General features: G+C 30.6%; 6 protein-coding genes and 6 pseudogenes across 12 annotated transcripts, besides 4 other annotated features; 6 read left to right on the top strand and 6 right to left on the bottom strand.

Moving 5' to 3' along the window:
• Positions 1–10,160: part of a mobile genetic element that runs on past the window's edge.
• Positions 1,793–2,548, top strand: TVAGG3_0216870 (uncharacterized protein; the record flags this gene model as incomplete). Its single annotated transcript, XM_051226845.1, has 1 exon — positions 1,793–2,548. The coding sequence occupies one exon, from the start codon at positions 1,793–1,795 to the stop codon at positions 2,546–2,548; it is 756 nt and encodes a 251-aa protein (XP_051111831.1).
• TVAGG3_0216880 lies at positions 2,719–3,248 on the top strand (annotated as a pseudogene). The gene has a single exon. A coding segment is annotated over exon 1 (530 nt).
• On the top strand, positions 4,478–5,542 carry TVAGG3_0216890 (keratin-associated protein family; the record flags this gene model as incomplete). Its single annotated transcript, XM_051226846.1, has 1 exon — positions 4,478–5,542. The coding sequence occupies one exon, from the start codon at positions 4,478–4,480 to the stop codon at positions 5,540–5,542; it is 1,065 nt and encodes a 354-aa protein (XP_051111832.1).
• On the top strand, positions 8,258–8,925 carry TVAGG3_0216900 (annotated as a pseudogene). The gene has a single exon. A coding segment is annotated over exon 1 (668 nt).
• On the bottom strand, positions 9,585–10,098 carry TVAGG3_0216910 (KilA, N-terminal/APSES-type HTH, DNA-binding family; the record flags this gene model as incomplete). Its single annotated transcript, XM_051226847.1, has 1 exon — positions 9,585–10,098. A coding segment is annotated over one exon (514 nt), but the record flags the coding sequence as incomplete, so codon positions are not given.
• A 138-nt stretch (positions 10,161–10,298) lies between the features above and the next one.
• Positions 10,299–10,595, bottom strand: TVAGG3_0216920 (uncharacterized protein; the record flags this gene model as incomplete). The annotated part of the gene is made up of 1 exon (XM_001318779.1): positions 10,299–10,595. One exon carries the CDS (start codon positions 10,593–10,595, stop codon positions 10,299–10,301), a length of 297 nt encoding a protein of 98 aa, XP_001318814.1.
• A 284-nt stretch (positions 10,596–10,879) lies between these two features.
• Positions 10,880–10,907: a terminal%2Cinverted (terminal inverted repeat of Mariner transposon ID:TVAGG3_0216930).
• Positions 10,880–12,182: a mobile genetic element.
• TVAGG3_0216940 lies at positions 10,976–12,102 on the top strand (annotated as a pseudogene). The gene has a single exon. A coding segment is annotated over exon 1 (1,127 nt).
• Positions 12,155–12,182: a terminal%2Cinverted (terminal inverted repeat of Mariner transposon ID:TVAGG3_0216930).
• Positions 12,183–13,704: 1,522 nt separating this feature from the next.
• TVAGG3_0216950 lies at positions 13,705–14,430 on the bottom strand (annotated as a pseudogene). Its single transcript has one exon. A coding segment is annotated over exon 1 (726 nt).
• Positions 14,431–14,540: 110 nt separating this feature from the next.
• Positions 14,541–15,503, bottom strand: TVAGG3_0216960 (annotated as a pseudogene). Its single transcript has one exon. A coding segment is annotated over exon 1 (963 nt).
• Positions 15,504–16,587: 1,084 nt separating this feature from the next.
• On the bottom strand, positions 16,588–17,162 carry TVAGG3_0216970 (uncharacterized protein; the record flags this gene model as incomplete). Its single annotated transcript, XM_051226848.1, has 1 exon — positions 16,588–17,162. A coding segment is annotated over one exon (575 nt), but the record flags the coding sequence as incomplete, so codon positions are not given.
• A 49-nt stretch (positions 17,163–17,211) lies between these two features.
• TVAGG3_0216980 lies at positions 17,212–18,314 on the bottom strand (annotated as a pseudogene). The gene has a single exon. A coding segment is annotated over exon 1 (1,103 nt).
• Positions 18,315–20,809: 2,495 nt separating this feature from the next.
• On the top strand, positions 20,810–21,031 carry TVAGG3_0216990 (uncharacterized protein; the record flags this gene model as incomplete). Its single annotated transcript, XM_001318780.1, has 1 exon — positions 20,810–21,031. One exon carries the CDS (start codon positions 20,810–20,812, stop codon positions 21,029–21,031), a length of 222 nt encoding a protein of 73 aa, XP_001318815.1.
• Positions 21,032–21,230: the final 199 nt, after the last annotated feature.

The following is a 21,230-nucleotide window of genomic DNA, read 5'->3' on the forward strand; positions in this document are numbered from 1 at the left end:
ATGCACAAAGATGGAAGTTTTAGAGGATAAATGCATTACACCAGGATACGGTTTAATTGAAGAATCAGTTAAAGCAATACCATTTATTCAGTAAGGAAGATCCATTCATGATTCCAGCTCAACATATTGACGTTCGTTCACTAAATGGAGGTTGCATCACTCCTGAAGGTATCAGCTCAGATTTCTCATACGCTCTTCATAATGTTACAGATGTTGTGTTAACATTTCCGAAGAATGCAATGCAAAGAACAGTTTTAGAAAATCCAATGCTTCGAGGTCTTCAGGTCACTATAGATTCCAGAAACTTCCCCGATCAAGCGATGACCACAGTGGGTGACATATTCTTTACACGTATGCTTCAAGCTTCTGATTTAGATGGAGTGAATGAATGCACGGAAGAATACGAGGACTCATTAACTAGACCACTGAATGCAGATGATGGCACGCCATTAGCTAGAACATGGAAAGACCAAACTTCATTCTTATGCACTATTCCAGTTCAACGTGATGGAGCGGGTATATTCTTTGATGGATTAGAAACTTTCAACTCACAAGTTACAGTACAAGTGAAAGCATATCCAATCATTCAGGGTGATAATGACACTTACTGTTCAAAGGTGACAAATCCTCCTCTGGTTTACTAGGACTACGTATTGGACATGGACACCGGATGAAGGTTTGAAATATCATCCAACAGGTACACCACCACAGTATAGAAGTTCATATGATGAAATATTGATGAATAGAAATGTTTAAAATTATAAATTTATTTTTGATTAAATGGATTTAAATTCATCCACCCCTTATGAAGAATTAGCGGGAGTATATAATACATACGTAGATGATATGATTAATGAAGCATTGAGTGATAATAGAAATGCTCTATCTAAGGAAAAATTAATGAAAATTCCATATTCTGAATGTTATTTAAATTCAATCACTGCAGCAATTGGTAAACAAAATAAAGGTAAAACATTAACGATATTAAAACAAATTATCATTATTGCTAACACTTCCCCCTATTCACATGTGTTAATTTATATCAACCGTTCAGGTTCACCTTCAGATGATACATTTGAATCTTTAAAGCATTTAATCAAAATTCCAATTATTTATTTATCACAAGAAGAAGTAGAAGATTATTTAAAAAACTTTTTAATGTATAAAGAATTATATAATACAATCAAGAAGCAAGGATTAGAGGATAAAATTATTGATAAACAACGGGATGAATTATTTGAAACACTTTCTATTTCAAATTTTGATAGAGAATTTTTGCATTCACTCATTTTTCTAGATGATGCAGTGAAATCAAAACTAATAACAAATGAGAAATCATATTTTAATCAGTTATTAACTCAATGTCGACACATTCAGTGTTCATTCTTCATGGCTGTTCAATACTTCAAAGCATTAAGCACAAACATTAAATCAAATCTATCAACACTTTTCATTTTCAGTGGGTTTAGTTGTCAACAGTTGAACGTTATGCTTTATCAAGTGAATTTACCAATGACCATTAATGAACTTTACACACAATATCAGCAATTAGGTGAACATGGAAAAATAATAGTTGATTTAAATAAAGGAAGTGTTAAATTTGATTAACTTTTTATAATTAATTTTTATTTTTTATTTATAATTAAACATGACAGAAATAGCAAATCTTCTACAGGTTCCATTAAAACAAGGGACAAACAAAAAGGGTGTATATAATAGAACTATGAAAGTTCCTGATGGAATGAAAGAATTAGTTCATATTGTTGCTGGTCTTCAAAAAGATGTTAAACAAATGAGAAACGTTTTAACATTACCAGAAGCTCAAGCATATGCCAAACGTCATGGTCCAAATTGGGAAGCACACGAAGCAGACATTACGGGTCCAAATGGAAAACCCGATGGTATAAATGAAGTTTTCGTTACTGATGGTCAAGGTAATATTAAAGTCATAAATGGTTACAAATTAACTATGTCTGATTATCCTAAACGTAAAGTATATAATGAACGTTATCCTATGCAATTTGATGAAAATGGAAAAGCTGTTAAACAATACATTGGAGAAGGTGAACATGGTCCAATTAATTCATACCGTCATAATCCATATTCTTATTTCAATGAAGAATTAAATGCTATTGAAGAGGGACCGGATGGATTACCACGATATTCTAACCAGTTTGATGGTCAATATGCAAATATTAGACCCGAAATTTCAGCTAAGAAATTCTTTAAAGTTGCTTTATTCGATCCAGTTTTCGCAAATGTTAAAGATGAACTTAAACAGCAATTCCAACCAATTATAGTAGCAAGAATTGCATCAGGTGCTTTATCTCAAGCATTCAAAGATTTAATTAAGAAACCATTATATCAGCAACGTGGTTTAACTTATGATTTAGTTAAGGAATCAGATAAAAGAAAATTTGAGAAATCAGATGATTATAAGAATGCAATTAATGAATATATTCGGTCTATTAATTTCGATGAAAATGCTAAAAATCAACTTCATGAACAAATACAGGGAATAATAGATTCAAAAGTTCCAGCAAAATAAAAGTTTAAATATATTTTTTTTATTCGAATATAAATGAGAAGACGTTTCACTAGTCAAAAGAACAGTAACGCAAAAGCAGAGATTACGGTTGGTTATAACGTAAATGATGATAAATCACGAATTATTCAAAATGTTAAAGTTAATGTTAGCCCGAATTAACAAGGTCAGCAACTCAACCAAATTTATTAACTCGTGACTTACCGAAAAAGGAGGAGGAGCAAAATAAAGAAGATGGAGACCCAATCATTTTATCTGAACCTGGTAAAGAACCTGTTGAAATTCCCACTTATCCAACATACCCCCACCTCTTTCATCAAACATCGAGAACCCATATAAAATAGACATTAATTCTGAATTAATGAAAATTTACCGTGATATAATAATTAATAATTATGATTCAATAATAAATTTAATTGATCAATCCGGTTTAATTATTTTACCTTATGAATCATTAATTCACATTATCGCCATTCTTTGTGATGTTCAAGATTCAGACGTTAAGATTCAATTTTTCATAGATGATGAGGTTTCATGCTGCGGAACAGTTGCAAAAATAAATCCTATAAAGGATATTAGCACAATTAAGATATCAAAGAACGGAACAACAACTGAACTTCATTTAACATATAATGATATTTATAATAAAATAGTTGATGAATATAAAATATCACTTGAAAAATTCTTTGTTAAGGCTATTTAATATTCAAGCATTAACATTATCGAATAATAATCCTTTGAATCATAATCGATAATAATTGACCTTTCACCAGTTTTCTCGTTTGTTTTATTTCTTTTTGTTCCCCACTATCCGGATCGGTCATTGTAATTGTTTTTGTTATAGTATCAGCTTTATCTTTAACTTCAATCTTTTTTCCATCGGGATATTTAAACCAAAATTCCAAAAATTCGATATTGTCAATCTGTTCATATTTTAATCTATCAATTACATTTTTAATACCATCTGAAAATCTTATGAAATGGTCATTATATGGGTTCGATTGAACTAAATTTGAATGAAGTGAAATATAACCTGTTGATGAATATGACATTGACTCATATTTTCTGAAAACACTAAAATTTATAACATGAATGAATTTCTTATTCGTTGAATTTATGAATTCTTGAGGTAATCTTATTCTAGTTTTATTTATCACCGGAAAATAACGCTTTACCATATTTTTAATCGTAATAAAAATGTCAATTATCAATATTATTTCGAATAATAACTGTGAATTAAATTTAACAGTTAGCGGAATTTATAATGTTACTCTCGTTTCTGTGAGTGGTAAATTTAATCCCATTCTTTTAGACCCTTCAGATTATATATCATTTATTAAAGATGACCATGAAAAAACGTATGTTATGTATATAAATAATGTGATAGCGAAATGGGATATTAACATGATTTTAAGTTATTTAAATGAATCATTTATCGTATGGTATGAAGAAAATTTTAAATCAAAACCCGATAAACTTTTTGAACTTGATGAAATAAATAACCTTATTAAATTTCCGCTGAAAATTAAATTTTGTACTCCTCATCTTCGTTCATTGTTGGGGATATTAAATTTTGAAAAAGATGTTGGGGATGTTTTGTATTCTGACACCGGTTCCAATTTCATTTTAATCAAATGTGATAAAGTTAATACCCCAATGAGATTTTCACACCAAACATTAGACCCTAACTCTTACCCATCAATACAAAACATTTTATCCATCAACTTAAACACATTTTCTTTATCATATCCGTTTCAATTATCCGGGAATTCATTTATTCTTCATTCAAAAGATTTATCAAATATTAAATTTAGAATAACTGACCTATTTGATTGTGATTTAGAATTCATGAATGAGATATTATGGCAATTTCAAATAGAGAAAATAGCTGATGAGATAACGGATTAAATATTTATTTTTAAATCGTAATAAATGATTAAACAACAGCAACCACAACAACTTAAGGCACAAAACACCCAGGTCCCTCAGACCATTACATACGCCATATATGCATATAATTCAAAGACGGCAGAACAAACGCAAAGGTTGAAATATGGAGATTTGGAGATAGTATTGAAAAATGACCATTTCGAATTCGTTTGCAAAGGTGGTGCGGTGATATCAAATATAAAAGAAATTTTATTTATGAATTCAAAAATTAAAGGAATAACGGATGATATAACATCAATTCCACCAGAAGAACAGAGATATTACGCATTAAATGCATTTCCTAAAGTTTTGAAGATTGGAAGATTTAATTTAAATGAGGAATTCATAGAAGGTTTCCTAAATGACATAATGAAGAAAGCAGATAAGGAATACGTTAATACTGAGTTAAATAAGAAGGCAAATTTGGTTTATGTTGATGAAAAAGATAATGAAATTAAAGAAAAGGTTGAATGGTATCATGAATGGACATCGGAGACTTTTAAAGTTAAAGCTGATACAGAATGGGTTTCAGGATGTTTAGATCTTAAAGCAGATAAAACTTATGTTGATGAAAATTATGCAAAGAAGTCGGAAGTAAATGATGTGATTACAAGCATGAAAAATGAAATACTTCAAACATTATATCCTGTTGGTTCTATTTATACGTCAATGAACTCAACAAATCCATCAACAGTTTTAGGTTTTGGTACGTGGAAGCAGATTGTAGATAAATTCTTATACTGTGCTAGATATTCAAAGCAAACAGGAGGTTCGAAGAAAATTAAAGAAGCAAACCTTCCACCGCACACTCATACAGGAACTACAAACACAACAGGTAATCATTCACATTCAATAACAAAAAGAGGTTATATAAATCTTGCAGCTGGTTCGGATAGATGGGGAATGAATAGATATGATATCACAACTGACCCAGTAGATTCAAGCACAGGTATTTTCTGTGGAACCGCAGGTAATCATTCACACACTTTCACAACAAATCCAACAGGCTCGGGTAAAGATTACATGCCACCATTTGTGACTGTATTCGCATGGTACCGCGTTCAATAAACACACTTGAGCCTACTTTGCAGGCTTACCGAATGAACTAAATATATTTTATGTCTGTAATTAATTAGGTAATGAAGTAATGGATGAACTGCAGAAATAATGTTTACGTTAAGTGACTCAAAGAGTCCGGAGACAAAGTCTCATGTTTACGTTAATGGTTTCAGGTTATTCAATAATTAATTATTTTTGAAGAACTGAAGGTGCTACCATGTTACCATGTGCTACCAGGTTAATTAACTTCTCTGAAAAAATGAGACAACATGACATTTTGACAACAACACAGGAGGAAGGTATTTATGAATTATTTTTGAAGAACTGAAGGTGCTACCATGTTACCATGTGCTACCAGGTTAATTAACTTCTCTGAAAAAATGAGACAACATGACATTTTGACAACAACACAGGAGGAAGGTATTTATGAATTATTTTTGAAGAACTGAAGGTGCTACCATGTTACCATGTGCTACCAGGTTAATTAACTTCTCTGAAAAAATGAGACAACATGACATTTTGACAACAACACAGGAGGAAGGTATTTATGAATTATTTTTGAAGAACTGAAGGTGTTACCATGTTACCATGTGCTACCAGGTTAATTAACTTCTCTGAAAAAATGAGACAACATGACATTTTGACAACAACACAGGAGGAAGGCACTTATGAATTATTTTTGAAGAACTGAAGGTGTCACTATGTCACCATGTCACCAGGTTAATTAACTTCTCTGAAAAAATGAGACAACATGACATTTTGACAACAACACAGGAGGAAGGTATTTATGAATTATTTTTGAAGAACTGAAGGTGCTACCATGTTACCATGTGCTACCAGGTTAATTAACTTCTCTGAAAAAATGAGACAACATGACATTTTGACAACAACACAGGAGGAAGGCACTTATGAATTATTTTTGAAGAACTGAAGGTGCTACCATGTTACCATGTGCTACCAGGTTAATTAACTTCTCTGAAAAAATGAGACAACATGACATTTTGACAACAGTCCTGGAAATTTGATGCAGCCCAAAAATAAAGTTAGTTTTAAAATTATTTTTATTTTTTTATTCCTATATAAATGACAGCAACAAACAACAGTAACTATATCGTTTCTGATGAAAAAGTTATTGATTCATTAGCTGAGGAATTAGTTGTGGCAGAAACTAAAACCCTCAACGAAAGAATTGGTGAAAACAAGATTGATTTACATAACTACCTCAAACATGATGGAGGAAGAGGAAGGAAAACTGGTACAGCTTTATTAGTAAATAAAATATCAAATTTAACGATTATAGATGTTGATATCAATAAATCGTACAATGATGAACTTAAAGAAACAGTTGGAAAAGACATTTTATCAAAACTTTCGGATAAAGATGTTATCGTTAAAACCGCTTCAGGAGGTCTTCACATTTATTGTAACACTAATTTCTTCTATTCAACCTCGAACAGAATGATTAAATGTTATTCCTGCAATGATTATGATATTGATATAATGACTTCAATGGATGATTCAAAGCGTTCATTAGTAGTTATGGCTGATTCAAGAGTTCGCAAGAATGCAACAGAACCAATCAATACATACTCATTCATTCGTGGAAGTTATGATTCAACATTAACTAGAACAGTGAATGATATATTAAATGATTTGAATATTAAGGTAAGAGTTGAACAAAAGAACGAAGAAATAAAGAGTATAATGAATGAAAACAAAGATGTAAACATTGACGATAAACTTGCCCAGAGCATAGTTGATGGCATCAGTGATTTTGAAGTACATAATGACGGTGGAAACATGAATTTAGAAAAAGAAGTTACATTATTCACACTGTTTCAAGCAATTAATTCGTTACCGGATCATTTGATTAATGAAGCATACGATAACGTTTATAACTTCTGCAATTTAACAGAAAATGCAAAAAAGTAATTTTGAAAAAGCACGTAGTAGATATGCACATTTAATGACTTCTCCATTTGTTTTAGTGAAGATTCTAAAAACTTTATCAAAAGGAATATTATGATGAATATGTTTTACCTTTATTACGTAAGCCAAAAATAACATTTGATATCAAACTTGATGACTCGTTTTTGATAACAGATATTAGACGCAGGGCTGAAAATCATCAGTATAAAAACAGTTCTGAAGTAATTGAGGATTTATCACGTGTAATCCGTTTTGTAGATTGTGGAAACAAATATTTCATTCAAAAGGACTATAATATCCACGACAAAATGAATCAAATATCATTCGTTCTTCAATAAACATGAAAGAGTCACTCAAAATGATTAAATTATTTAAAGAAGAAGGTAAAACAATAACAGCATGGATGTACTACTAAATCAATTATCCTCATTAACCGTTAAGGGTGTTTGCTTTAAATCTGATTCTCCAGATGTTTTCTCAACGTTTCAAGGTTATAAATACAACATTCTCGAAAAGCCTGATTACTCAAAAATTGAGATGTTTATGAATTTCATTAAAGAAGCCATTTGTGATAATAATGATGAAGTGTATAAATACCTTCTCGGCTGGATTGCATCAATGATTCAACATCCTGGAATCAAGAATGAAACAGCAATTATTTTGAAAGGACTTCAGGGAACAGGTAAAAACAGATTTACAGACATTATTTCTGAACTTCTCGCTGGTTATTCATGTAAAAACATTACCGAAATAGGTGAGCTAACGGGTAATTTCAACTCAGTAGTTGAAAATAAAATGTTTCTTGTACTTAATGAACTCAAGAATGTAGGTGAAGATAGACTCGCAAACTTCAACGCTTTGAAATCAATTATTACGGATAATGAGATTAGAATTAATGAAAAGAATCAACCCAGAAGAACTGCTCAGAATGTTGCAAACTTCATTTTCGTAACTAATAACGTTTACCCTGTCAAAATTGAAGTTGGAGACAGAAGATACGTAGTTTTAAGAGTTAATGGTAAATTCAAGGGTCAATTTGATTACTTCAAGAATTTGATGAATTCATGCACAAAGGAATTTTATGATAATTTACTGACGTATTTTATGCAATATGACCTTTCATCATTTAATGTACGAATCATACCGATGACTGAAGCCAAACAAGATTTAATTGAATTATCAACAAATCCTTTAGATGTATGGATAAATACACATTATGATGAATTGTGTGCAGGTATGACGTGTAAAAACGCTCTATTCTGCAAACCATCAGACATGAAAGACAAAAACTTTCAAATGAGCATTAAGGATAAATGTGATAAGAAACAGAGAAGAATAGATGGTAAACAAACATGGTGTTATGTTTTGAAAGAAGAAATGAAAGGATTATTAAACAGGTTGAACCAAACGATAATGAGGATTCATTTACTGACGATGAAATACCTGTAAATGAAGCTTTATAAAGTATGATTTGAATTTATTTTTGCATTAATCCTGCTGTGTTGTCAAAATGTCATGTTGTCTCATTTTTTCAGAGAAGTTAATTAACCGAGTGACACATGGTGACGTAGTGACACCTTCAGTTCTTCAAAAATAATTCATAAGTGCCTTCCTCATTAATCCTGCTGTGTTGTCAAAATGTCATGTTGTCTCATTTTTTCAGAGAAGTTAATTAACCGAGTGACACATGGTGACGTAGTGACACCTTCAGTTCTTCAAAAATAATTCATAAGTGCCTTCCTCATTAATCCTGCTGTGTTGTCAAAATGTCATGTTGTCTCATTTTTTCAGAGAAGTTAATTAACCGAGTGACATGGTGACATAGTGACACCCTCAGTTCTTCAAAAATAATTAATTATTGAATAACCTGAAACCATTAACGTAAACATGAGACTTTGTCTCCGGACTCTTTGAGTCACTTAACGTAAACATTTATTTTTGGTCGTTTATGACAAAAATAAATGGTTCATTTACTCACAATATTTTTTTACAAAACGACCCCAAGCTTTTAACTTCTTTTCTGCAGCTTCTAATGCTATCTTAGCGAGTTCATATTCTCTAAATTCTCTCTTTAAATTTTCTTGTTCCCATTGGTCTAGTTCGAATGGAGAATCTCTATAACCATAACATAACTCACGTTCATGTTCTAATTGTTTTTCGCACATTTTTCTAACTTCTTCTTCAAACAAAGGTTTAGCATTCTCTACTGTATCTTCAAGTTCTTCTTCATCTAATTTCTCATGAACTTTCTTGTCTATGGAGTCCATAATATCTTTGACATAAAATGCATACTTTACAGAGCACCATTCAGCAACAAAATGAACGAGGTCAGGATGTATGTAAATACCTTTGAATTCATTCATGACACCCTTTGTAAGCTCATAAAATGCTTGTTTTGAGGTCGAGCCACTTTTGGCTCCACCGTATTCGTTCATCCAAAACTCAAGAATTTCCTGCATTTTAGTACTATTGAGAAATCTGTTTAAATGGTTTAACCTTCCCGCTTCTCTTGCCATCTTTGTTGCATTAATGTAACCATCCTTGTCTCTACGTAAGACTTCAATACCATTATAAGTGCCTTTTGTGAATGTTTCGCCATTAGATTTGTTCGTGAATGTTTTTGCTTCGACTGACATTTCTGTTCTTACATACAAGATAAAAAATAAATAAAAATAATTTTAAAACTAACTTTATTTTTGGACTGCATCAAATTTCCAGGACTGTTGTCAAAATGTCATGTTGTCTCATTTTTTCAGAGAAGTTCATTAACCTGGTAGCACATGGTAACATGGTAACACCTTCAGTTATTCGAGACGTTGTCAAAGAGGAATAAAAATTAAATTTGGATTGAGTTTAAAAATTCATCTTTATTAAATTCATCTCTTCCAATCAATTTATTTATTCTATTAAATTCTTTTATTTTTGCTTCACTCAGTTTAAGGATTGAACGGTAAGTTTCTAATTTTTCGATTATTTCTTTCCTCTCTTCATCGTTTTCAATTACTTTAGTTTTATGGGCATCAACCCCACCACATTGCGGCTTCTTTTTGTAATAGCATATTTTTGATTTAATTCTGTTTAGTTTCTTTTTATATTCATCGTCTGGACTCTTGACTGCTTCGTTGTCACCCATTTCTTACGAAATAAAAAAATTAAATATTATTTAAATATAATGGAGTAATAAAATAAATCGGAATTTCTATTAATTTATTGTCAACTTCAACTAATGCATTGCCGTTAATATATCTAACAAATTCAGCTATTGTGTCAAATCTTCGTCTTCTTTTTGCCATTGATTTATTAGTTTTTCCATAATCGAGATGAATCAAAACTTTATCCCCTTGTTTAAAATTCATGAGCCCCGAATTAATTTGTTCACGTTTAACATCATTTAACCTTTCCATTTGCTTTCTAATATAGGGTGTCCAAAGGTGCGTTTAGCACAGCGCTCTATATGAGACTATTAAAGGAGATATATGCTGATTATAAATATATAATAAAAAATATGAATATATGTATATGATGAGTAAGTTGTATTTTGGCGCCATGCCGGGATATAAAATGAATTTTGAGACAAGAGGCGGTTTCGCGGGAAATTTTGGCGGGATTTTTTTCATTTTTTTAATGAATCATAAAGAAAACATCCTCGCTCTTGCAAAAAAATGCAAAGACTGTAAAAAATCTACGAGACATTGGTAAAATGCTTCGGTATGGATGCTCCTAGCTATTCCACTGTAACGTATCATGTTAGGATGTATCACTTCATGAACAAAAAGGCGCCCATCATAAAAATTGACAAAAAATCGCCGGATCAAAGAAAAATCAAAGCAATTCTTCAAGCGCTAGATGAAGACCCAAGAGCATCACTCAGAAGGATAGAGGAGATGACAAAGATACCACGTACAACAGTCAGTTATTATCTGCACAATTATTTGAACTACAAACTAGCGTATACACGTTGGGTTCCGCACAACCTTAATTCAGTTCAAAAAAAATCTAGAGTCCAATCTTCGAAAGAGCTCCTCTCTATATTGGGTGCGTATCAATCCAAGAAGTTTCGCTTTTTAGTAACAGGGGACGAGTCTTGGTTTCAATATGCAACAGAAGCCAAAATCATGTGGATCCCGAAGGATGAAGATCCGCAAACATTCCCGAAGAAAAAAATTGACACACCAATGATGATGTTGTCGGTTTTTTGGGGCGTGAATGGCATCATCGCAATTGATATTCTTCAAAAACCTAATACGATGAATGCTCAGTATCTAATTGACAATGTTCTTACTCAAATTATCAATTCTGATGAGTTTGAGAAATCCAAACAACAAAAACAAAAGTTTGCAATTCATTTTGATAATTCAAGAGTTCACAAAAGTCATAAGGTAATGAATTACTTGGTGGAAAACAATGTCAAAGTTGTTCCAAACCCAATTTATTCACCTGATATTGCACCCTCTGACTTTTATTTATTCGGCACGCTAAAAAAGAGAGCTGAAGGACGCGAATTCGCGAGTCCAGATGATCTTGAAAATTTTGTAAGAGAGCAATTTGAGCAATTTTCTCATGATGATTTAAAGCGTGTCTTTCAAGCCTGGATCGATCGCTGCGAACGTGTGATTGAATCCAATGGTGATTATATTTAAATAAACTTTATATATATGTAACTTGTTTATTTCTATTCGCAGTATTCAGGTTTGTGCTAAACACACCTTTGGACACCCTATATATTCCCATTCTTTTGAAATATCATTTTTCATTTCCACTGGTTTCATGTTTATAGTTCTATGCCATGTATTATTATAATAATATACTAACTGTTGTATGATGGAGTCATGATTTCCATCCCAGTATATCTGACCGTTAACCCCTAACGCATCTCTAAGAGTTCTCATTACCGCATCAACTATTTTATTATGAAACGTATATGGAGAGGATGAAAAGAAAAAATTAATTTGTGGGAAATAATGAGTCATAGTTGCCTGAAATCCTTTATCACCATCACCCCTTATATTATCTACTCTTTCATGATCTAGTAAGTATTGTATAGCTCTTCTTGTTTCCTGTTCTGTTTTCCCTTTCACTGGAATGCAATATAAATATCTAGTGTTAATGTTAATGGCAAATAAATAAGTAACGTTTCCTTTTGAATATTCTAAATGATCGATTTCGTATGAATATGGATATGGTGCAAATGAAGGGCGACTAAATTTTTCCTTTAACGGTTGAATTTTTGGGTCAATTGGTTTATTTAATATCTTGAAATCCTTTTTAAAATCTTTTTGTTTCTTTAATGTATGAAATGGATATAATAAAGTGAATGATGAAGGATTAACTGAAGGAGGAGGCGGTACTGTCGTTGGAGGTTTTGGTATTGCAAGTGGTTTAATTTTATCTGCTTTGATTTTGGATTTCATTCCCCCCTTCATTAATTCTGGATGTATTCTATTCATTTGTTTTAAATATGCTGTATATAAAGGTTTGATATACTTTCCCACTTCGAGTTTATGTTGAAGGATGAATTCCAAAAGTTGATCTTCATTTAAAAGTCGGGCTGAATATGGTTTAACTAATGAATCATAAATTAAAGCTTGTGCATCATTTATGGTCTGAAGAACCTGGGCGTTTTGTTCCTTTGGCTGTTGAACATTTGCTACTTTAGACCTCGGCTTTGGCTTTTGTGGCTCTGGATTATATAAATTATATAATCCATCAATATCTTCTTCTGTTAATACTTTATTTTTGAAATCTTTCAACTGTTTAAGTTGTGATTTAGTTTTTCCCTTTGAATATTTATTATTTTTAATTTTGTCTTTAATTTTAGAAATTATTCTATCATGATATTTCAAAATTTCATTTTTATAATATGGATAATAATATTCCATATCATCACCCGTTATATTGTTATCATATTTTTGGAGATATGATTTTAAATCATAATAACTAAGAAAATTTTGATTAAGTACTAAATCATCAATTAAATTTTTTAAATCTGTGTTATCCATTTATATAAAAATAAAATAAATGTTTAAGGGTGCCCACCTCTTTGAATCATAGTATCAAAACCATCATTAACGGTTCCTTCTTCTAAAACGGTATCGAATGGTGGCGGTTGTTGCTGCTGTTGATGCTGTGATGGGATTTAAAAAATTCGTTGTGGTTGATTATTTGGAATCTGAAAGTTAAATCGATTTGGTTCCTTTTGTCTCTTCTGTGGCATTTCATTAAAAATACAATTTTAAATTGTATTAAATAAATGGCATACAACATCCATTTTCACAACATACAGCCTTAGTGTGTGCTCCTGTTAATGCGGTCTTACCGATTGTTAAGCGAGTCATTGACCCGTTTTTAAGTTGTAAATTAATATTTTGACCATCAAATATCACTTTATCATTTATTATATCCAAATATTTTTTAGGTGTTAATTGCTTATTTTGTCGTAAACTAACACCTTTCATTTTTTGTGCAATCTTTTTAAAATCACTTCCATCAATTGAACCGTTGAATGATGTATAACACTTAGGACATAAAGCAACCATGTTATCACCTTGTTTCTCAATTGCTAAACCCAATAATTTTTTCTCATGTGCTTTTTCTTCAGCTTTATTCTTTAATTTAGGTTTAAATTTCTCATCAAAACAGAAGAAATCAAATGGTGCGAATTTGAAAATGTTTTTATCATAAAATTGTTTATCAGTAACAATTGCTTGAAATGCTTGAGTGTTAGGAAGACTTGGTCGCCAGCAATTGCCCAATAAGATGAATCAGTATCACCTTCAATGAAATGAAAACGATTAACATTCAGCATTTATACATAAAATCATAAATGAAAACCAAATACCAGTATTTTGCTTATCTAAAGTGAAGAATGCCTCTTGTAAACATGTATCACATCTATAAAATCTATCTTTAAGCATCACTTGATATGTATCTTCACCTATTTCTCTTATGTTTTTAAACTTATTTGACATACATGCAACGCGTGCCTTCTGTGCATTCATTATTTTAGTCTTTGCGTAATTTTGTGTATTCATTGCATCGTAACCATATGATCCATTAAGTGAAATCTTGCAAAATAAACTTTTTCCTTTATTTCCTTCTAATTCAGCCTTTTGTCTTTCGTTCATAAATTTGTTCGCAAATTCATTAAAACAAGTGTTTTTAGTAAATGTTAAAATTGATTGAATGTCATCTGATAAAATGAAATCTGTCTATTAGATACCAAAGATAATAAGAAGAAAATGGTTGATATTGGTTGTGTGTTGATGCTAACTGAGTTAATTTTCTCTGTTTCTGGTCAACTGGTAGATTGTTTGATTTCATGTAATTATACATAAAACGCCAATTGTTTTTTCATCTGTGATAATATCTAAGTTTCTTATTATCGGTAAAAAGTTTATGTAATCATTAATGTATTTTTCATCAATGTGACCCTTTACTTCAGCCACGAATAAAGTATTTTTCTTCTTAATTATTCCCAGTGCTTTTGCTTTCTTTGTTGCTGTATCACAAATGATAACACCATTCAATCTTCCCGGCATATACATTTTATGGTCAGTATATTGAATGAAATCATGAGGATTAGATGAAAATGATGAAGGATATAATGAATTAAAATCAACACCAACGAAATGAGTCATAATGTTGGTGTGTCCTCATTTGATACAGTTTTAGTTTCTGGATTATATGAAAGTTTATTAATGTGCGTGATTCCTTTAAGATTAACACGATGTTGAACATTTGATAGACCACCAGTAATTCCATTACGGAGAATGTGATAAGCTTCAACTGAATCTAAAGTCATTGGTAAATTATTTTTTAATGCATAATTTCTTAAATTGATTCTTAAACGTTGAACATCTTCATCTTTATTTGATTTTACGACATTGCAATAACAACACATTAACTGACAATTTTCTTTGGTATGTGGTTTTTCATTATCGATTCTATCCAATGTTGGTTTATTTGCATATGTAAACGCTTTACCACACATTTTGCATTTAGATGAAAGGATTAAATCGTGATAGTATTGAAAATCATCCATTGAAACATTATTTTTAGTATCCCTTTCTGCTTTTTCATCTTGTTTCTTATATGATTCAATTTTATATTTCCAATACTTTTTCGTTAATTCAAAACTTGATTCTATCTCTTCCTCAGGATATTTTTCATTAGGATTAAAGTCTTTATATGCTAAAGCGTAACGAATCATTGAAGCATTCGATGATAAAGAAAGATTATGAAGCATATCAATTTTATAAACAAATGTTTCTTCAATAATTTTATCGATTGGGTCAATCATAATTTCAACATCTTTATTGCAATAATGAATAAAATATTCTAATCTATTCTTAAAGTTTTTAGTATCATTGAGATATATTTGATAATCACTATCTGATATAGTTTCTTGGTTAATGCTGAATAAAATGAATCTTGATGAATGGTTCCTCTTTATATAATTCTTCTTCGTAATTTTCCCACGTGATAAATTGATAAGGGAAAAAGGATTTAACACGTGATTTATTGTTTCCGAAATCTTGAGTGAATTGGTCTAATGTCCCACCCGCTATATAATTTCTGATGTCAATAAATCTCAATTCATATGGAACGTTTGTTTTCTTTACAATGATTTGCTTAAATTGTGAAGATGAACCCAGCATTGATTTTATTTTCCATTTTGCAGTGTTTAAATCACGAAGAATTAAATTTAAATCAAACTTTCCCGAATTAAAACCTATGATATTCACTTTATTGAATTCCTCATCTAGAAGTTCTTTAAATGCTTCCTTCTGTTTTTCATTTAATGTATGGACAAAGTCCCCGCCGTTTGCGACTTCATTAATTCTTCATATTGTTCAATATTTGATTTAGCAACTAATGAACAGGTTGAAAATAAAAACTCAATCCAATCAGAAATAAAAGAATCACTCGAAGTTAAGCAAAAATTCCTCGTATATGTTTTATCATTTAATTTAACCGTTGATGATACCATGAATGGTTTTAAGTAAGCATTCAAAGTTGCACACTCGGAAAGTTGTAATTCTTCTTTAGTCTCTAATGTTTCAAAGTCAAAAGTAATATAATATCTTGTTGGTTTATAATATTCCTGCAAATTATGAGCTAATAACCACTGATATATCTTCTGTTTCGTAATATGTGGTGCATATGGTTGCTGTGTCTTTTGCAACTGAACGTCTTGAATTAATCTTCCATTATTTTCTTTACATTTCTCACAATGCTTTAAAAATCTTCTTTGGTTTTTCCTTTCTGGATCATCACGGATAGAATAAACTTCTTCTTTACAATATGGACAAACTCTATAGCCGGTGAGTGCTTCAACGTCTGTTATTCTGTCAGCGTGAAGTTTTCCACATGGACTCTGTGTTAATAAAATATTTACTGTTTCAAATTCTGGATCTATCATTATTGATTCCACTAATGGAAAGTCTACCTTATTTATGTCCACGTCTTCTGGTTGAGGATCACAATAATAGAAATCAATATTAACATTTAACATTCTCGCTAATCTCTCACTTTCTGATGAAATGTCAAACCCTTCATATGAATCTATTGCTTCATTTAAATAGCTTCTACGAGTTTTAGGATTAACACCATCAGGAATGTTATAGAAGCGTTTAAATAACCTTCTACCTTCTGCTCTAATTTGATTATCATTCATTTTAGCTGTTCCGTTTTTGTTCATTTATGTAAGAATAAAAAATTAAAAAATAAATAAAAATAAAGTTTATTTTTTAAAGCCCATAAAATGAATTAAGAACACATAAATTTTTATCATCTGCGACGTGACGAATACATTTTAATTTACTCAAGAATGCGTACCCTGATACATTAAATCTAATTCCTGTCTTATTTAATTTCACAACTTTGAAAAGGAATGTATGAATAGCTATAAAATGATGAGAAGATGTTTTATGGGTTGCTTCCATTTTTTCTGAAATAAATGAATAAATATAATGTTTATAGTTTTCATATCTTTTATGTTCTTAATAACGAATGGTATAGACCTTTCCACTTCGTCTTCCTTCGGTGCTGTTCTTTCATATGAAACATTATTGGTATCTTCAATAATGAAACCACAATCACACAAAATTTTTATGTTCCAATGGTTTCTTTTGATATTTTATCTAATAAATCAAAAACTTTATCAACACCTGTGCATTTATTTAAATAATAATTTGTGTAAATATCATGATCTTCTTTCTTAATCGTATTAGTTGCATATGTCACGTTTTTAAGAGCTTTTTTGAATTTTTCGGAATCTAAAGGTGGTGAAAGTAGGATACAGGGTATTCTTCATTATCAATAAATTGTAACTTATGTTTACGAATAAATTTAGTACCTTCTTCTGAAAGTGTTTCGTCTATTTCACCATCTAATAAATTTTGTGTTGATTCTGAGACATAATTTTTATATCTTTCTTCATGAGATTTCTGAACTTCTGATTCCGAAGCTGGGATATTCATTAAACCCTCTACTTCATTTTCATTATATTTTTCAACTTCTCTTAATTCCTTAATTTTTTCATCTATTTCATCTCTTATTTTTTCCAGTCTTTCAATTTCATTGCATTCATCATCTTTAATCCGTTCTTCATAATATTCAGGGAAAACATCAGGTTCTTTAGGTTTTTCTTCTTTAGATGTGGGATATAAGAAATTTATAACATCATCTTTATTCATTTTTCCATCATAATCAAATCATTTAAAAACTCCGCGAATTTTTGACAATTTCTTAAATAATATTTATCAACCTCATAACCCGCCTCCTCTAATATATCCTTTATTTCCTCGTTTGTGAATCCCAATTTTTTAACGTCGTTAGTCTTGACGCTCATTTCATACAAAATAAAAATAAATTATTCAAAAATGTAAGACATTGAATTTTTAAAGTTTATTTCATTATGGTAGTGAATCTTTCATTCATGAAAATAATTATTTCTAATTTCTTTTTCTCGTTTATGAGGTCTTTGATTATGACTCCATTGATTCCATTCAGGATTTAAACAATGTTTAATTAATCGCGGAATATCTGACATCATCTATATATAGCTTCTTTTATAAAAGATGAAATAAATTATTTTAAAATTAATGTTAATTTTTTAAAATGTGTTTATGTATGGGCTGAGTGTAAATGTCTTACAATTTTGAAAATTTTTTAAATCTTGATTTATTCAAAAACGTAAGAATAAAAACCGTCAGAATCATACATTTTTTACTTCATATGTTAAAAAAAATGATACAAAATCGCTCGATATTGTATGAATTCTTACGTTTACAAAAAAAGTCACACAACCCATCCTATCCTACTACTTCTAATGTCATCGCAATAATCTGTTTTTTTCTAGAACATCTACACTAAGATCATAGCAGTCAAACCGGTATTTCTGTATTCGCTTACATTTGACTTTCTTTTCATGCCAAAATTTGGAATTGAAATTTAATATTGATTACTGAATTGTTTAAGGCATAATATGTATTAATCATACATACACTTGCTATAATAATGACTATTTTACATAAAAAATCTAATGTTTTTGATTTTAACATAAATTTGGTGATTTCGAGGAAAATCCATGAATAATGTCTTAACTGTCCTTCTCTGTTTACGTTATATTATAGACATGCCTGGAAGGAATTCAATCATTAATTCTTAATACGATAACGACTAAACTATGTAAATAATGGGAAGTTCTCAAAGAGAATTATGAGAGCATTTGATATTTGCTGAAATTAAAACAGTATTGTCGTAATCATAAAACGGTTATTTCGGAATAATGACAAAAATACGATTATTTATTTCCGAAAGAAGTCGCGTTAACAATAAATGAAAAACATGATAATCTAATGATAATAGGATTATCCCGAAAATTTAGATTAAGAGCGGAAAACGGTTTGTTTTTAATCTGAATAAATTACGAAAAAAAATCATCTGTAAAGGATGGCGGAGTATGGAACAGCTACTTTAACACTCGCTTTTTAGGTCAAAAGACCAAATACTGCCAAAATTGCAATCTTACAATTGGAAAAGGTCAGTATTACTTTAACCCAATTAATGATTCACTATTCCTTCATAATCGTTGTAATTTCATCAATTGCACTTCAGAAGAAGATGGAGGTTGCATTTACTACAGCATTGGAAGTGATAGCTCAATTGTTCAAAGAAAGTTTTGTTGTACAAACTGTCAATGTCAGCATTACGGACATTTTTCGTTTTCAAAAGTTGGTCCAAATAACTTAAATTTTTTCATAGAAGGTTCTCTTTCTGATATTGGTAGTGAAGATTTTGGAGAAGAAGCAGTAGATGTTGAGAGTGATGAAATTGTTGTTTCTTCAACAAATTTCACTTCATGCAAAGCTTTACAACAATCTGTTGGTTGGTTTAAGTGTCCTTCTCAGAATTATGTGATGCAGTTCAATTACACTAATATCGTTCTAAATATAGCAACCGATAATTTTGGAGGAATGATGAATATTCATTATAATGCTTCTATATTTTCGTGTAATTTCGTAAATAATACAAATACGATGTCTTTATTTGGAACTATCACTCATTATTTTAATACGCTTACAATAGAAAGCAGTTCATTCGTCAACAACACTGCCCCAAATGGATCGGTTTTGATCAGGAACAATGATGGAGATATTTTGATAGTTAATGATTGTTTCATTGATAAATCTATTTCACAAAAATTTTATCGGAAAATCATTCCAAGTAATCCAAGAACACGACTTGGAGACAAAGAGATTCGTTTTTCAGATGAAATCTGTGATGCAAAGTTTGCACCTATTAGTATAAAATATAATTTTCTTAATAGACTTCTTAATTTCTCCCTCCTTATAAACATTTTTTGTAAAGCATAAATTTATCCTCGTGCAGGAATACCAAAAATTGAGTGATTTGAGAATTAATAATGAAGATAATCTTCTCAAATTAATGAATAGATATATAAAGAATCTTGAGCATAATTTTACAGAGTCATAAATTCGAAAGCATTCATGGAAGGATAAAAGTGTTCGAATTAATGTTTAGAATAAATGCATATGTAATTTCTTCAAGTTTTGCAAGATTAAGGTCGATTAATCGGTTTGTTGGTGTAACTATCATTCTCAGGATATTTTCGAGGTTTTACCAATCATGAGGTTAATACTGTTTTATCGGCGTGTTGCGCCAATAAATTAAATGCTAATTTAGATTCATCTCTCAGAGAGGACAATCCATGGAAAATTTACTTCAATAGTCAATTTAGAGGTGAAGAAGCAAAATCATGCATAAACTGTAACTTATCACCAGGAAAAGGTCAATATTACTTAGACGAATGTACTTTTTATAATGATAAAGACCGAGTTATCAACTTTAACTCAATCAATGACTCATTATTTCTACATAATCGGTGTTTTTTTAGTCATTGCACTTCAGCAGAAGATGGAAGTTGCGTTTACTACAATGTTGACAGAAATAGTTCAATTGTTCAACGAAAGTTCTGTTGTACGAAATGCGAAAGCTCTAAAAATGGACATTTTTCATATACAAAAGTTGATCCAAATAACATAAACTTTTTTATTGAAAGTTCGCTTTTCGATGTAGGAAATGAAAGTATTGGTCATGAAGTAATTCATGCAGAAAAAGATAATATCATAGTTTCATCAACAAAATTTTCATCAAATAATTCTCCAGACGTAGCTACTTGTTATTTGTATTCTGAATCAAATAATTACATAACAACACTCAACTATTCAACAGTCATTTATAA

This window comes from Trichomonas vaginalis, chromosome IV (genome assembly GCF_026262505.1).
Source record: "Trichomonas vaginalis G3 chromosome IV, whole genome shotgun sequence".
Lineage (NCBI taxonomy): Eukaryota > Parabasalia > Trichomonadida > Trichomonadidae > Trichomonas > Trichomonas vaginalis.